Raw genomic sequence first — 18,396 nt, 5'->3', positions numbered from 1 at the left:
TGTGCTAGGTATGACTCCAGCCAGTGGAGAGTTTTCCTCCTGATTCCCACTGACTTCAGTTTTACTAGGGCTGCTTGATGCCACACTTGGTCAAATGCTGCCTTGATGTCAAGGGCAGTCACTCTCATCTCACCTCTGGAATTCAGCTCCTTTGTCCATGCTTGGGCCAAGGCTGTAATGAGGTCGGGAGCCAAGTGGTCTTGGCGGAACCCAAACTGGGCATCAGTGAGCAGGTTATTGGTGAGTAAGTGCCGCTTGATAGCACTGTCAATGACACCTTCCATCACTTTGCTGATGATTGAGAGTAGACTGATGGGGTGGTAATTGGCCGGATTGGATTTGTTCTGCTTCTTGTGGACAGGACATACCTGGGCAGTTTTACACATTGTCAGATAGATGCCAGTGTTGTAGCTGTACTGGAACAGCTTGGCTAGAGGCACGGCTAGTTCTGGAGCACAAGTCCTCAGCACGATAGCCGGGATGTTGTCGGGGCCCAGAGCCTTTGCTGTATCCAGTGCGCTCAGCAGTTTCTTGATATCACGTGGAGTGAATCGAATTGGCTGAAGACTGGCTTCTGTGATGGTGGGAACCTCAAGAGTAGGCCGATATGGATCATCCACTCGGCACTTCTGGCTGAAGATGGTTGCAAACCCTTCAGCCTTGTTTTTTGCACTCACGTGCTGGGCTCCACCGTCATTGAGGAGGGGGATATTCATGGAGCTGCAGCCTCCGGTTAGTTGTTTAATGGTCCACCACCATTCACGACTGGATGTGGGAGGACTGCAGAGCTTTGATCTGATCTGTTGAGTGTGGGATCTCTTCGCCCTGTCTATAGCATGCTGCTTCCACTTTTTAGCATGCAAATCCTGTGTTGCAGATTCCCCAGGTTGGCACCACATTTTTATGTATGCCTGGTGCTGCTCCTGGCATGCTCTTCTACAATCCTTATTGAACCAGGTTTGGTCCCCTGGCTTGATGATAATGGTAGAGGTAGGGATATGCCGGACCATGAGATTACAGATTGTGGTGGAATACAATTCTGCTGCAGCTGATGGTCCACAGCGCCTCTTGGATGCCCAGTTTTGAGCTGCTAGATCTGTTCTGAATCTATCCCATTAAGCACAGTGGTAGTGCCACACAACACAATGGAGAGTGTCCTCAGTGTGAAGACGGGACTTTGTCTCCACAATGACTGAGCGGTGGTCACTGCTACCAATGCTGTCATGGACAGATGCATCTGCGATAGGTAGGTTGGTGAGGGCGAGGTCAAGTAAATTTTTCCCTCGTGTTGGTTCTCACCACCTGTCACAGGCTCAGACTGGCAGCTATGTCCTTCAGGACACGGCCAGCTCGGTCAGTAGTGGTGCTACCGAGCCACTCTTAGTGATGGACATTGAAGTCCCCCACCCAGAGTACATTCTGTGCCCTTGCTACTCTCAGTGCTTCTTTCAAGTGGTGTTCAACATGGAGGAGTACTGATTCATCAGCTGAGGGAGGGCAGTAGGTGGTAATCAGCAGGTTTCCTTGCCCATGCTTGACCTGAAGCCATGAGACTTCATGGGGTCCGGAGTCAATGTTGAGGATTCCCAGGGCCACTCCTTCTCGACTGTATTCCACTGTGCCGCCACCCTTGGTGGGTCTGTCCTGCCGGTGGGACAGGACATACCCAGGGATGGTGATGGAAGAGTTGAGACATTGGCTGAAAGGTATGATTCTGTGAGTATGACTGTGTCAGGCTGTTGCTTGACTAGTCTGTGGGACAGCTCTCCCAATTTTGGCACAAGTCCCCAGATGTTGGTGTGGCAGACTTTGCAGGGTTGACTGGGCTGGGTGTGCCATTATCTTGTCCGTATCCAGTGCCGAGGTCGATGCCGGGTGGTCCGTCCAGTTTTATTTTTATTATTGTGTTTCGTAGCAGTTTGTTACAACTGAGTGACTTGCTAGGCCATTTCAGAGGGCAGTTAAGAGTCAATCACATTGCTGTGGGTCTGGAGTCACATATAGGCCAGACAACAAAAAGTAAATGTCAGCTATTGGACCCGAGAGGAACAGTCTTGTTGCAGATGGCAAATCTCCTCAAATGTTCAGGGTATTTTTGTGCTACTAGAAGTTCTTGTGTCAGAAATATTGCTATTTGTAGCTAAGCTGCATTCATCAAAGTGTGGTATTTAGTTAAACACTGAAAATAAGATAGGAACACAACAGGAGTAGGCCATTTAGCCCCTCTAGCCTGATCCGCCATTCAATGAAATCATGGCTGATCTTCCATGATATATAAAATATGGCAATTTATCAAAATGTTAGGATTAGAATAGTTTAATTAATTTAACTGGCCATTAGCTCAACTGTTCAGTTCTGGGCACCGCACCTAAGGAAGGATATATTAGCCTTGGAGGGGGTGCAGCTCAGATTCACCAGAATGATACTGGGGCTAAAAGGGTTAAATTATGAGCACAGGTTGTATAGACTAGGCTTGTATTCCCTGGCGAATAGAAGATTAAAGGGGTGATCTAATTGAAGTGTTTAAGATGATTAAAGGATTTGATAGGATAGAGAGAAACTATTTCCTCTAGTGGCGTGGGAGTGTCCAGAACAAGGGGGCATAACCTCAAAATTAGAGCTAGGCCATTCAGGGGTGATGTCAGGAAGCACTTCTTCACATAAAGGGTAGTGGAAATCTAGAACACTCTTCCCCGCAAAAAACTGTTGAAACTGGGGGTCAATTAAAAATATCAAAACTGAGATTGATAGGTTTTTGTTGGGTAAGGATATTAAGGGTCACAGAACCAAGGCGGGTAGATGAAATTAAGATACAGATGAGCCGTGATCTAATTGAATGGTGGAACAGGCTCAAGGGGCTGAATGGCTTGCTCCTGTTCCTATGTTCCCATGTTTGCACTGTAATGTCGTTTTTTTTTTAAAAAGGGAAGCTTCATATCCAGTGCCATCACCAACAGAACCGAATCTGACTGACTGCTAACTGCTCTTAAATAATTACACGGAATAATAAGGATGGTGAGACTATAGCAGTACAACTTCTAAATGACCATTTTAAGCAGCATAAAAGATATCTTATGCATGTCATTCCTGACTAAAGTTGTTAAAATGGTTTTTAAAGGTGCTGATATATTCAAAATAACCACAGTCCCTCTCATTTATGCTACTTCAGTCCCTCTTGGGTCCTGCTTCCATGCCATACTTTTACTCTCTGGCAACAGCGTGCTCCTAGAACCCTACCAATGCTGCGGGAAGCAGCCACCAGAAGGTATGCAGGAGCAACCTGTGCTGACTGAGTCTCTGTCCTCCTAATCCTCCCACTGGGGAGAGTCTCGTCTCCAGCTGGTACCTCCTTTAATGGCTCAGCTGAAGTCCAACATGCCATGTGGGCAACTGCGCTGGCAGCCTGCATCCTACCATTGTACAGTGCAGCTTGCTGCTATTCAACAGCCTACATCTGTGTACCACAGGTACAAAGCTAGATTTGCACCAGTTGTCTCAAGCTTATCAACATTAGCTTCATTTGTCAGCTTACAAATGTATCTACAGGTCAGATCTGGATTTGGGTCATAACTTGTTTAATTATATCATAGATAATGATGTACAAGTCAAACACTCAATTTCACAAAACATTATTTTCAGTGGACTCACCATCAGGGAAATGTCCTGCGATGTCTTCACTACAACTAAACGACGTGAATTTTCCTTTGCTCGGCATTACATTTGCAAGTTTGAGAACTTTTACCAGTTTCACCATCTTTGGCAGATGACAAGCACTAAAATTGTAGACTGTTTAAAGCAGCTATATTTCACAACAGGGTGAAATGTTACCAAAGCTTTAAAACCACAATTGAGAGCTACCTGTACAGTTCTCAAAACATGTAATCACCAGACTAGAGGTTAAGCAATTAAGCAATGTTAACAGCATTACTTGCAACTGGGTCACTGACCTTCTGCAGTCTGCCATCTCCGACTCCTCAGGAGTGGGGCTTCCGTCTAACTTCTTCCAGCCAATGACGTATTTGTTAACAGCACCCTGGCGATGGTAGGATCCTGACAGTGACCCTAGGACTTGTTGAGCACTGTTCTGAGACACTATGTAGACTTTGGAGGCATCAAGTGATCCGCTGGTTTTAGAAACACGCGGTGACGGGCTTCCTGAATGATGCGAACCACTAAAGAGAGAGGTTTGGGGGAGGGATAGGAGAGAGCGATCACACAGTTAACAATTCCAACTGTCTCCTTCAGAGCTCTTATTAATAATTAAAGAGGCTTAATTATTCCTGCCCTCCAGCAATGCTAAAGTCAGCCATGTAACTAACATCTGGATCACAGAACATTTACAAACATCAGCACAAGCACCATTTCTGAACCGATAATACCAGAGTTAATGAGGCAGTTTTTTAAGAAAAAGGCAAATTCTGGACAGAAATGAGGAAGCTCTTCCTGTAAAGAGCGATGGAATTTATTTCAATTCATTGATAGGTATGGAAAGGCAAAGTCCCTGGAATCATCTGAAAAACAGCTGGATGCTGCAAGGGGGGGGGGGAGGAGGGGAGATGCAGGTTTAGGTGGATGAACGAGTAGGGAGGAAGTGAAGGCCTTCCTTATCCATATTTATTGTGTAATAACAATCTGGATATACAACACAGCTGGCTGATGAATATGCAAAGCTTTTGACATGATTTATGCAAATTACTGTTGGAAGACCTATTGCTGAGAGCAATGAAACATAGCCCCTCCTACCCAGAGAGATTTTATAATTAAACATTCAGTCTAAAACCTTCACTATTTTCATCACTGTGGGCCCATTTAAAAGTGTGCATTTTTGGCCCTTGTAATTTAACTCTCAACAGAAATTCTTCCCCACTGTAGGAATTGCTGCAAACTAAACATACTGAGTGACTCTTTTTGGATGGTGGAGAAGAGACGAATATAACGCCATTCCAGGATAATCAAAATGTGACTGATACCATCTTGCTGTTTAATTGATGTTTGATGGCGTGCAGTTGACGTTAATGCTGACATTTAACATTTGGTGAAGCGACAATAGCCTTTCCAAGCTATTGCAGTGTTACTGACGACAGAAGGCTACTTTTTGCAGATACTCAGTAAATGAGTTCAGTAGCAATGGGAACCAACATCAAATCATTCTTTGCTCTTTAACAAAACAAGTTGATAGTTTCAAAAGCACTGACCAAGTATATTTCCACCTCTCAAGATTCACAGTAGAAATTTCCTGCTAAACTAAATGCAAACAGTACTGCATCAACTAAAAGAGTATTAATTCATGTAGACTCTGTCGTGGTCAGGGACAGGAGGGTGTGACTGCGAGTGAGGCAGGCACAGGGATCCAGGAGGTAGTATTGCGGAGGCCTCAGTCCCTGCACTTGTCCAATAGATTCGAGGTTCTTGCAACCCTTGTGGACAAGTGCGAGGACTGCGGGGAGGACGAGCAAACTGACCGCAGCACCGTGGTACAGGAAACCGTTCAAGTGGGGGAGTAAAAAGGAAGGCGGTTGTAGTAAGCGACAGTATAGTTAGGGGGATAGACGCTGTTCTCTGCAGCCAGGAGCACGAGTCCCGAAGGCTATGTTGCCTACCCAGTGCCTGGGTAAAGGACATCTCCTCCGGGCTGGAGAAGAACTTGGAGTGGGAGGGGGAGGATCCAGTTGTCATGGTCCACGTAGGTACCAGTGACATAGGTAGGACAAAGAAAGGAGGTTCTGCTGAGAGAGTTTGAGCAGCTAGGGACTAAATTAAAAAGCAGAACCAAAAAGCTCAATCTCTGATTACTGGAGCCACAAGCAAATTGACTTAGGGTCAACAGGGTCAGGTAGATAAATGCATGGCTCAAAGATTGATGTGGGAGAAGTGGATTTTGATTCGTGGGGCACTGGCACCAGTACTGGGGAAAGAGAGAGCTGTTCCGTTGGGACGGACTACACCTGAACCATGCTGGGACCAGAGTTCTAGCGAATCGAATAACTAGGGAGGTAGATAGGGCTTTAAACCAATTAAGAGGGGAGGGTCCCGGTGGAGAGAAATCTAGAATGCTAAAGAGAAAAGACCAGTAAGCAGTGCAGGAAAGTGATTGGGGTAAGGATAACCAGATTGTGTCAGGAAGGGACAGAGCGTACAAACAAAGGAGTGCACTAACAAATAGGGTCCGGGTAAGAAAAAATGGTAATAAGACAAATAGGGCCATAGTACAAAAAAGTGTTAAGATGTCTAAAAATGTTAAATAGATGTAAATGGATACAATATAATTGCGATTACGGAGACATGGCTGCAGGGTGATCAAGGCTGGGAGCTGAATATCCAAGGATATTCGATATTTAGGAAGGATAGGCAAAAAGGAAAAGGAGGTGGGATGGCATTGCTAGTAAAGGATGAAATCAGAGCAATAGTGAGAAAGGATATTGGCTCAGAAAATCAAGATGTAGAATCAGTCTGGGTGGAGCTAAGAAGCATCAAGGGGCAGAAAACATTGGTGGAATTTGTCTATAGGCCTCCAAACAGTAGTGGTAATGTAGGGGGTGGCATCAAACAGGAAATTAGAGATGCATGTAACAAGGGTACTACAGTAATCATGGGTGACTTTAATCTACATATAGACTGGCCAAACCAAATTAGCAATAATACTGTGGAGGGTGAATTCCTGGAGTGTGTACGAGATTTTTATTTTTTAATTTTTTATTTTTTTTTATTTTTTAAGACCAGTACATTGAGGAACCAACTAGGGAACAGGCTACCCTAGATTGGGTATTGTGCAATGAGAAGGGGTTAATTAATAATCTTGTTGTGCGGGGTCCTTTAGGGAAGAGTGACCATAACATGAAAGAATTCTTCATTAAGATGGAAAGTGAAGAAGTCCAATCTGAAACTAGGGTCCTAAATCTAAACCAAGGAAACTACGAAGGTATGAGGAGTGAGTTGGCTATGATAGATTGGGGAGCTTCATTAAAAGGCTTGACGGTGGATAGGCAATGGCTAACATTTATTGAACTAATGCATGAATTGCAACAGTTATACATTCCTTTCTGGCGCAAAAACACAAAAGGAAAAGCGGCCCAACCATCGCTAACAAAAGAAATTAAGGATAGTATTAGATCCAAAGAGGAGTCATATAAAGTTGTCAGGAAAAGTAGCAAGCCTGAGGATTGGGAGCAGTTTAGAGCTCAGCAAAAAGGACCAAGAGATTGATAAAGAGGGGAAAAAGAGAGTATGAGAATAAACTTGCAAGGAACATAAAAGCAGATTGCAAAAGCTTTTACAAGTATGTAAAAAGAAAAAGATTAGTGAAGACAAATGTAGGTCCCTTACAGTCAGAAACGGGAGAATTTATAATGGGGAACAAGGAAATGGCAGCGTAATTAAACAAATTCTTTGGTTATATCTTCACGGAAGAGGACACAAATAACTTCCCAGAAATGCTAGGGAACCAAGGGTCCAGTGAAAAGGAGGAATTAAAGGAAATTAGTATTAGTAAAGAAATAGTGCTGGAGAAATTAACGGGCCTGAAAGCCGATAAATCTCCACGGCCTGATAATCTGCATCCCAGAGTGCTAAAAGAGGTAGCCATGGAAATAGTGGATGCATTGGTTGTCATCTTCCAAAATTCTATAGATTATGGAACAGTTCCTGCAGATTGGAGGGTGGCAAATGCAACCCCACTATTTAAAAAAGGGAGAGAAAACAGGGAACTACAGACCGGTTAGCCTAGCATCAGTAGTAGGGAAAATGCTAGAGTTTATTATAAAGGATGTGATAACAGGACACTTAGAAACTATCAACGGGATTAGACAAAGTCAACATGGATTTATGAAAGAGAAATTGTGTTTGACAAACCTACTGGAGTTTTATTGAGGGTGTAACTGGTAGAATAGATAAGGGAGAACCAGTGGATGTAGTGTATTTGGATTTTCAGAAGGCCTTTGATAAAGTCCCATATAAGAGGTTAGTGTGCAAAATTAAAGCACATGGGATTGGGGGTAATATACTGGCATGGATTGAAAAATCGGTTAACAAATAGGAAACAGAGAGTAGGAATAAATGGGTCTTTTTCGGGGTGGCAGGCGGTGACTAGTGGGGTACCGCAGGGATCAGTGCTTGGGCCCCAGCTATTCACAATATATATCAATGATGATTTGGATGAGGGAACCAAATGTAATCATCTTCTTAGGCAGTCCCTTGGGAACCGAGGATGACTTGTTTCCACATTAAAAATGAGTTCGCAGGTGACTGATGAGTCCAATGCGGGACTTACAGTCTATGTCACAGGTGGGGCAGACAGTGGTTGAAGGGGCGGGTGGGTGGACGTGCGCTCCTTGCGCTGCCTTGCGCTTGTCTTCCGCTTGCTCCCGGCCAAGAGACTCGAGGTGTTCGGCGCCTTCCCGAATGCTCCTCCTCCACTTTGTGCAGTCTTGGGCCAGGGATTCCCAGGTGTCGGTGGGGATGTTACACTTTTTCAAGGAGGCTTTGAGGGTATCCTTAAAGCATTTCCTCTGCCCACTTGGGGCTCTCTTGCTGTGTCAGAGCTCCGAGTAGAGCGCTTGTTTTGGGAGTCTCGTATCGGGCATGCGGACGATGGGACCCGTCCATCGAAGCTGATCGAGTGTGGTCAAAGCTTCGATGCTGGCCTGAGCGAGAACACAGACGTTGGTGTGCCTACCCTGCCAATGGATTTGCAGGATCTTGCGGAGGCAGCGTTGGTGGTAGCTCTCCAGGGCTATAAGGCTCCTGCTGTACATGGTCCATGTCTCTGAGGCATACTGCAGGGCGGGTATCACTGTTGCTCTGTAGACCACGAGCTTAGTGCCAGGTTTGAGGTCCTGGTCTTCAAACACTCTCTTCCTCAGGCGACCGAAGGCTACACTGGCACACTGAAGGTGGTTTGCCCTTGTTGACAGTAGGCTCCCGAGCTATGGAAAGTGGTCCATGTTGTCCAAGGCCTTGTCGTGGATTTTGATAATCGGGGGGCAATACTGTGTGGTGGGGGCAGGTTGGTACAGGACCTTTGTCTTACGGATGTTTAGTGTAAGGCCCATGCTCTCGTACGCTTCGGCGAAGGTGTTGACGATGGTTTGGAGTTCGACCTCCGAGTGAGCGCAGACGCAAGCGTCGTCTGCATAATGTAATTAGACGACAGAGGATGGGACGACCTTGGATCTGGACTGGAGACAACGGAGGTTGAACAGTTTCCTGTTTGTTCTGTAAATTAGCTCCACTCCAGTGGGGAGCTTACTGAGGGTGAGATGGAGCATTGCAGCAAGGAAGATCGAGAAGAGCGTTGATGCGATGACACAGCCTTGCTTGACCCCGGTTCGTACGTGAATTGGGTCTGTGGTGGAACCATTGGTCATGATCACGGCTTGCATGTCGTCGTGAAGCAGGCGGAGGATGGTGACAAACTTTTGAGGCCAGCCGAATTTGAGGAGGACACTCCATAATCCCTCACAGTTGACAGTGTCGAAGGCCTTTGTGAGATCAAAGAAGGCCATGTACAACGGTTGGTGCTGTTCCTGCATTTCTCTTGTAATTGACGTGCGGTGAAGATCATGTCCATTGTGCCCCTTAGTGGGCGGAATCCGCATTACGACTCTGGGAGGAGCGCTTCGGCCACTGGGAGAAGGCGATTGAGGAAGATTCTTGCGATGACTTTCCCTGTGGCAGACAGCAGGGAAACTCCTCTGTAATTACCGCAATCGGACTTGTCACCTTTCTTGAAGATGGTCACAATTACGGCATCTCTGAGATCCCCTGGCATGCTCTCCTCCTTCCAGATAAGAGAAATGAGTTCATGAATTCGTGTCAGTAGTGCTTCTCCACCATGCTTTAGTGCTTCGGCGGGGATTCCATCTGCTCCTGAGGCCTTGTTGTTCTTCAGTTGTCGGATGGCCTTTTCAACCTCATGCCGGGCTGGGGTTGTGCCGAGATGGTGGCGGGTAGCATGCTGCGGGATGGAGTTGAGGACACTCGCGTTGAAGACAGAGTCTCGGTTAAGGAGATCTTCGAAGTGCTCCTTCTAGCAGGCACTGACTGCCTCTCTGTCCTTGATGAGTACCTCTCCGTTCTTGGCCCGCCGTGGGGTAGGGCCTTGGGTGCTTGGGCCGTAGATGGTCTTGACTGCGCTAAAGAATCCACGCACGTCGTGGTCGTCGGCTAGCTGCTGGATCTGCGCTCTCTCTGTTCTTTAGGTCGCGAGTTTTTTGTTGGACCTCGGCCTTCAGGCGTCTGTAGAGCTGCTTTCTTGCTCTCGAGTTCTGTTGCTGTTTCCAGATCAGGAATGCCTTGCGCTTGCAGCTTATTAGCTCCTGGATCTCCTGGTCATTCTCGTCGAACCAGTCTTGGTGTTTCCTGGTCGAGTGACCGAGCGTCTCTTCACAGGTGCTGATTATGGAGGCCTCGAGTGCAGACCAGGCGCTGTGGACACTCGGTGTCTCTGCATCATTGGGAGTCATCAGGTTGTTTGTGAGGCGCAGGCTGAATAGGGCTTTCTTAGCGGGGTCTTTGAGTGCTCCAGCGTTGATTTTCCTGTGGCATTGTTTCTGTTGCCGCTGCTGTTTTGGGGCTACATTGATGGAGATGACAGAGTGGATTAGGCGGTGGTCTGTCCAGCAGTCGTCAGCTCCTGTCATGGCGCTCGGACGATGACGTAGTCCAGCAGATGCCAGTGCTTGGAGCGAGGGTGCTGCCATGAAGCCTTGTACTTGTCTCTCTGACGGAACAAGGTGTTGGTTATGACAAGGCCATGTTCTAAGCATTTCGACAGGAGGAGGGAACCGTTGAGTTGGCTTTCCCTACCCCCTCTCTGCCGATCACACCTTCCCAGAGGTCTGTGTCCTTTCCAACTCTGGCGTTAAAGTCGCCAAGGAGGATCAGCTTGTCGCCGGTTGGGACTCAGGACGGGGATTGTTCGAGGCTTGTAATATTTGCAAGTTTGCTGATGACATGAAACTAGGTGGGATTGAGAGTTGTGAGGAGGATGCAAAGAGGCTTCAAGGCGACTTAGACAAGTTGAGTGAGTAGCAAATACATGGCAGATGCAGTATAACGTGAATAAATGTGAAGTTATCCACTTTCGTAGGAAAAACAAAGACAGAGTATTATTTAAATGGTGATAGATTGGGAAATGTTGATGTACAGAGGAAACTGGATGTCCTTGTACACCAGTCACTGAAAGCAAACATGCAGGTGCAGCAAGCAGTTAGGAAGGCAAATGGTATGTTGGCCTTCATTGCAAGAGGATATGAGTACAGGAGCAAGGATGTCTTACTACAGTTATACAGGGCCTTGGTGAGACCACACCTGGAGTAGTGTGTGCAGTTTTGGTCTCCTAACCTAAGAAAGGATATATTTGCCATAGAGGGAGTGCAGCGAAGGTTCACCAGACTGATTCCTGGGATGGCAGGACTGTCATATGAGGAGAGATTGGGTCGACTAGGCCTATATTCACTAGAATTTAGGAGAATGAGAGGAGATCTCATTGAAATGTATAAGATTCTGACAGGGCTAGACAGACTGGATGCAGGGAGGATCTTTCCCCTGGCTGGGGGGGGTCTAGAATGAGGAGTCACAGTCTCAAGATACGGGGTAGGACATTTAGGACTGAGATGAGGAGAAATGTCTTCACTCAGAGGGTGGTGAACCTGTGGAATTCTCTACTACAGAAGGCTGTGGAGGCCAAGTCACTGAATATATTTAAGAAGGAGATAGATAGATTTCTAGACACAAAAGGCATCAAGGGGTATGGGGAGAGAGCGGGAATATGGTATTGAGATAGAGGATCAGCCATGATCATATTGAATGGCGGAACAGGCTCAAAGGACCGAATGGCCTACTCCTGCTCCTATTTTTCTATGTTTCTATAAACTGAAGAGTATTAATTCATGTAGACCGTGTCACATAAACTGAAGAGTATTAACTCATGTAGACTGTCATATAAACTGAAGAGTATTAATTCATGTAGACTATATCATATAAAATGAAGAGTATTAATTTATGTAGACTATATCATATAAGCTGAAGAGTATTTATTCATGTAGACAGTGTCATATAAACAGTCAAACTAAAAAGTATTGATTCATGTAAACTGTGTCGTAAACTGAAGAGCATTAATTCATGTAGACAGTGTCATAAACTGAAAATTATTAATTCATGTAGACAGTGTCATAAACTGAAGTGTATTAATTCATATAGACTGTGTCACATAAACTGAGCAGTGTTAAAATGAAACCAGACGGACAACCCGGCATTGACCTTGGCACCGGCACACCCAGCCCAGTCAACCCTGCATTCCTCCTCACTAACATCTGGGGACTTGTGCCAAAATTGGGAGAGTGATCCCACAGACTAGTTAAGCAACAGCCTGACATAGTCATACTTACAGAATCATACCTTTCAGCCAATGTCCCAATGTCCTCCATTACCATCCCTGGGTATGTCCTGTCCCACCAGCAAGACAGACCCACCAAGGGTGGCGGCACAGTGGTATACAGGCGGGAAGGAGTGGCCCTGGGAATCCTCAACATTGACTCCAGACCCCATGAAATCTCATGGCTTCAGGTCAAACATGGGCAAGGAAACCTCCTGCTGATTACCACCTACCGCCCTCCCTCAGCTGATGAATCAGTACTCTGCCATGTTGAACACCACTTGGAAGAAGCACTGAGAGTAGCAAGGGCACAGAATGTACTCTGGATGGGGACTTCAATGTCCATCACCAAGATTGGCTCGGTAGCACCACTACTGACCGAACTGGCCGAGTCCAACACGAGGGGAAAAACCTACTTGACCTCTTCCTCACCAATCTACCTGTTGCAATTGCATCTGTCCATGACAGTATTGGTAGCAGTGACCACCGCACAGTCATTGTGGAGACGAAGTCCCGTCTTCACACTCCATCGTGTTGTGTGGCACTACCACCGTGCTAAATGGGATAGATTCAGAACAGATCTAGCAGCTCAAAACTGGGCATCCTTGAGGTGCTGTGGGCCATCAGCAGCAGCAGAATTGTATTCCACCACAATCTGTAACCTCATGGCCCGGCATATCCCTCACTCTACCATTACCATCAAGCCTGGGACCAATCCTGGTTCAATAAGGAGTGTAGAAGAGCATGCCAGGAGCAGCACCAGGCGTACCTAAAAATGAGGTGCCAACCTGGGGGAGCCGCAACACAGGACTACATGCATGCTAAAAAGTGGAAGCAGCATGCTACAGACAGGGCTAAGCAATCCCACAATCAACAGATCAGATCAAAGCTCTGCAGTCCTGCCACATCCAGTCATGAATGGTGGTGGACCATTACACAACTAACAGGAGGCAGAGGCTCCATGAATATCCCCATCCTCAATGATGGAGGAGCCCAGCACGTGAGTGCAAAAGACAAAGCTGAACCGTTTGCAACCATCTTCGGCCAGAAGTGCCGAGTGGATGATCCATATCGGCCTCCTCCCGAGGTCCCCACCATCACAGAAGCCAGTCTTCCGCCAATTCGATTCACTCCACGTGCTATCAAGAAACGGCTGAATGCACTGGATACAGCAAAGGCTATGGGCCCTGACAACATCCTGGCTATTGTGCTGAAGACTTGTGCTCCAGAACTAGCTACGCCTCTAGCCAAGCTGTTCCAGTACAGCTACAACACTGGCATCTATCCGACAATGTGGAAAACTGCCCAGGTATGTCCTGTCCATAAAAAGCAGAACAAATCCAATCCAGCCAATTACCACCCCATCAGTCTATTCTCAGCAAAGTGATGGAAGTTGTCATTGACAGTGCTATCAAGCGGCACTTACTCACCAATAACTTGCTCACTGATGCCCAGTTTGGGTTCCGCCAAGACCACCCAGCTCCCGGCCTCATTACAGCCTTGGTCCAAACGTGGACAAAGGAGCTGAATTCTAGAGGAGAAGTGAGAGTGACTGCCCTAGACATTAAGGCAGCATTTGACCGAGTATGGCATGAAGGAACCGTAGTAAAACTGAAGTCAATGGGAATCGGGGAAAACGCTCCACTGGCTGGAATCATACCTAGCACAAAGGAAGATGGTTGTGGTGATTGAAGGTCAATCATCAAAGCCCCAGGACATCACTGCAGGAGTTCCTCAGGGCAGTGTCCTAGGCCCAACCATCTTCAGCTGCTTCATCAATGACCTTTCCTCCATCATAAAGTCAGAAATGGGGATGTTCACTAATGACTGCACAGTGTTCAGTGCCATTCACAACTCCTCAGATTACGAAGCAATCCATGCCCGCATGCAACAAGACCTGAACAACGTTCAGGCTTGGGCTGATAAGTGGCAGGTAACATTCGCGCCACAGAAGTGCCAAGCAATGACTATCTCCAACAAGCGAGAGTCTAACCACTGCCCCTTGACATTCAACAGCATTACCATCGCCGAAACCCCCACCATCAACATCCTGGGGGTCACCATTGACCAGAAACTTAACTGGACCAGCCACATAAATACTGTGGCAACAAGAGCAGGTCAGAGGCAAGGTATTCTGCGACGAATGTCTCACCTCCTGACTCCCCAAAGCCTTTCCACCATCTACAAGGCACAAGTAAGGAGTGTGATGGAATACTCTCCACTTGCCTGGATGAGTGCAGCTCCAACACCACTCAAGAAGCTCACCACCATCCAGGACAAAGCAGCCCGCTTGATTGGCACCCCATCCACCATCTTAAACATTCACTCCCTCCAGCACCGGCGTACCGTGGCTGCAGTGTGTACCATCTACAAGATACACTGCAGCAACTCGCCAAGGCTTCTTCGGCAGCACCTCCCAAACTCACCTCAAAGGACAAGGGCAGTAGACGCATGAGAACACCAGCACCTCCAAGCTCCCCTCCAAGTCACACACCAACCTGACATAGAAGTATATCGCCGATCCTTCATCGTCGCTGGGTCAAAATCCTGGAACTCCCTCCCTAACAGCACTGTGGGAGTACCTTCATCCCACGGACTGCAGTGGTTCAAGAAAGCTGCTCACCACCACTTTCTCAAGGGTCAAGGGCAATTAGGAATGGGCAATAAATGCTGGCCTTGCCAGCGACGCCCACATCACAAACAAATTTTTTAAAAATCAGGTAGACTGGGTCATAAACTGAAGAGTATTAATTAACGTAGACTGCCATAAACTGAAGAGTATTAATTCATGTAGACAGTGTCACATAAACTAGAGTATTAAATCCTTTTGGGACATATGAGTGGATTGGTAGGATGGTCAGTAACCAGAGGACACAGATTAAGATAATTCACAAAATAACTAGGGGAGATGAGGAGAATTTTTCTTATGCAGTGTGTTGTTGTGATCTGGAATGCACTGCCTGAAAGGGCGGTGGAAGCAGATTCAATAGTAACTTTCAAAGTGATTTTAATAAACACTCGAAAAAGAAAAAAAAAATTCAGTAAACCTTTGCAGTTAAAGTAGTTGAGTGTATGTTTCTGGTACAGACAACATTGTATGCATTTCTCGTCCCATCAAAGGTGCCCATTTGAGCACTTTCTTTTGTAGTGTTAATGATAATTTAACCGTATATAAATACACAAAGTACGGTCATGTTCAGTTTGTTTCCCAAACTAGGTGGCTGCCACCATTAAACCTCACTGTACCTGGAATGTGATGAGATCTCGCTGAGATCACCGGTACTTCCTTGGGTGGCAAGGCCGGCAGAAATGGCAGCAGCGTAGTTGTGAACAGTGTACGATTTTGCTTGTCCGCCATCGGGTACTCCATCTTCAGAGTGCTCCACCCACTGCACCATCTGCTCCGCTCTGCTCTGCACTGCTGACCGGTTGCCAGTCAAATGAACCGTGCCCATCAATGGCGGTGGAATACAGGGAGCAGTGTCGATTCCACTGTCGGTGGAGGCCCCCTTAATGTACGTCAATCCCAGCAATTCCGGATCCATTAAGTCGCCAGAACCGAACTGTTTATCGTCGCTATTGCTGGACGCACTACTGGACAGAGTATTACTGCTGGAATGACTTGAGCAATTGTTATCTGTAATCTAGAAACGAGGAGTAAAAGGGATACATAACCCAAGAATAGTTACTTCCCGGTGCACTTATATATTTAAACATATTCATTTAACTATAATTACAGTTTTGCCCTAAAAAGCCCATTGTACCAGTACCAAATCGGAGTCACGTTCCTGTGACAAGATTAATAGCGTATTTTAATTTTCCATTAGCATTTACAGTAAAAAATCTCAAAACAAAATGAGTGGAATTGCTAACGATTAGAACACTGTATCCTTTGACTCTGGGGCAGTAGGTTAGGAAAATATACTGTGGTGTGAGCTCATTATAAATACAGCATGAGAGGGTTTTTATAACCATTGGCTTTAAGTACAGCTGTATCAGCTGCACTATAACCCCAGAGCAACCCAAGTGCCTTCACTTTGTCTGGATTCAGGCGGTGGACATGTTAATTTACAAAATGCTGCCTTAAAGCTGATGTAAATACCAGGGAACGTGCTTAGAATATATGGTAATAAGCGTGCTTCGATTGCCTTTCCTAACCCAATTTCACAAAGGGATATCTCATCACCAAATGCTGTAATTGCATTAATTGGCATGGTTACCTTTGACACAAAGGGTGTGCGAGACTGATAGAGCTGCTTCTCTGTCAGCACTATTGCTTTCAGTGAACTCGAAGCCACTTATGCTAATTGTTGCTAATTAAATTGAAAATGATTGGGAGAAAATGCCCTATGGTGGGGTTAGAATAAACATCCAATTTGCTCCACATTTATTTTTGTTTCTGAAACAATCAATTTCAAACACAATTACCTAGAGCACAGCAATATTTACCTAATTAACGGAAGGACTGCTCTGGTCACAATGTGATGCGACATCAGAAATGATTCAAAGAGGGAGCGGTTTCACAATTTTGCTGCACAGAGCAACTCTATCCCAAGTCTACTCCTCCTATGCAAACATTGCAGTAACCAAGGGCAAGCACCAAAGGTGGTAGCACAAGTCAAGTATCAACTGTGGTACCCAATGTCAAGTTTAAAAAGATAATCCTTTTCCTGCAGTCCACCCAACTATACCCATTTAAACGGTAGCATTTGTAAAATACCAAAGGTAGTTGAAGTCACACAACTTGCGTTACCTTTTGGTAAGTCGACCAACGTGGACAGGGACAGCAGAGGAGTTTGAGTGGGGGCGACACACTGTCACATGGTGTCATCAATAAGGGCCGGAACTCATCCCCACCATTGTGTTTTTTCTTTACAAACTTTATATATGCAGGGGCAGGTAAATGGAACTCCGCTCGGTGTGCAGTACAGGTAAATGGAGTTCCGTACAGTGTACAGTACAAGAAAAATGGAGCTCTGTACAGTACAGGTAAATGGAGTTCTGTACAGTACAGGTAAATGGAGCTCTGTACAGTACAGGTAAATGGAGCTCTGTACAGTACAGGTAAATGGAGCTCCACAGTGTGCAGTACAGATAAATGGAGCTCCATACAGTACAGGTAAATGGAGCTCCGTACAGTACAGGTAAATGGAGCTCCGCACAGTGTGCAGTACTGAGAAATGGAGCTCCGTACAGTGTACAGTACAAGAAAATGGAGCTCCGTACAGTGTACAGTACAGGAAAATGGAGCTCCGTACAGTGTGCAGTACAGGTAAATGGAGCTCCGCACAGTGGACAGTACATGTATACGGAGCTCCGCTCAGTGTACAGTACAGGTAAATGAGCTCCGCACAGTGTACAGTACAGGTAAACGAGCTCCGCACAGTGTACAGTACAGGTAAACGGAGCTCCGCAGTGTACAGTACAGGTAAACGGAGCTCTGCACAGTGTACAGTACAGGTAAACGGAGCTCCGCACAGTGTACAGTACAGGTAAACGGAGCTCCGCAGTGTACTGTACAGGAAAACGGAGCTCTGCAGTGTACAGTACAGGTAAACGGAGCTCTGCCGTGTACAGCACAGGTAAACGGAGCTCTGCACAGTGTGTTGAACTCCACGCTGCCTGACAGCAGTGCAGAGCTACCATCAGATCTCTGTGCTGCTAGCTCCACACTGCAGGTAAGGGTGTCAAACCAATTCCTACAATACAGGAGTAGATTATCAATAAGGACAGTGGATCTATTTAATCCATCTTATTACGGAAAATATTACTGTAGCCAACTCCTAACAAGTGCAGGGGCTTATTTCTACTCTAAGTGAAACAGCTACGTTTTGACTTACTATCTGTGTGGCATCATGTTTAATAATTTGGGTCTGCATACACTCACTGTTTTATAATTTAACAACTGTATCGATATTTAACAGCAGGAATGCAGGCCAATAGTCATGTCATATTAGCAGGCTGGACCAGTTTTGGTGAGAATTTGTACCTCGACATTCTCCCTCCTCTCTGGTCCAAAGGAC

The 18,396-nt window shown here is 46.2% G+C and overlaps 1 protein-coding gene across 4 annotated transcripts in view; it reads right to left on the bottom strand.

Annotated features, from left to right (window-relative positions):
• The window catches only part of sipa1l2a (signal-induced proliferation-associated 1like 2, genome duplicate a), a 547,440-nt gene that overhangs the window by 120,597 nt on the left and 408,447 nt on the right, over positions 1-18,396 (bottom strand). For all 4 annotated transcript variants that reach the window (XM_085996661.1, XM_085996664.1, XM_085996662.1 and 1 more), the window contains 2 exons: positions 15,620-16,017; positions 3,948-4,172 (listed from right to left, as the gene is read on the bottom strand). In XM_085996661.1, coding sequence (XP_085852787.1) covers positions 3,948-4,172; positions 15,620-16,017 — 623 coding nt within the window. The remainder of the gene's footprint in view (positions 1-3,947; positions 4,173-15,619; positions 16,018-18,396) is intronic.

The sequence above is a fragment of the Somniosus microcephalus genome, chromosome 9 (assembly GCF_052327205.1).
Source record: "Somniosus microcephalus isolate GS21.2 chromosome 9, FLI_Smic_1.0, whole genome shotgun sequence".
Taxonomy (NCBI): Eukaryota; Metazoa; Chordata; class Chondrichthyes; order Squaliformes; family Somniosidae; genus Somniosus; species Somniosus microcephalus.
This window is presented reverse-complemented; position numbering and strand designations above follow the sequence as displayed.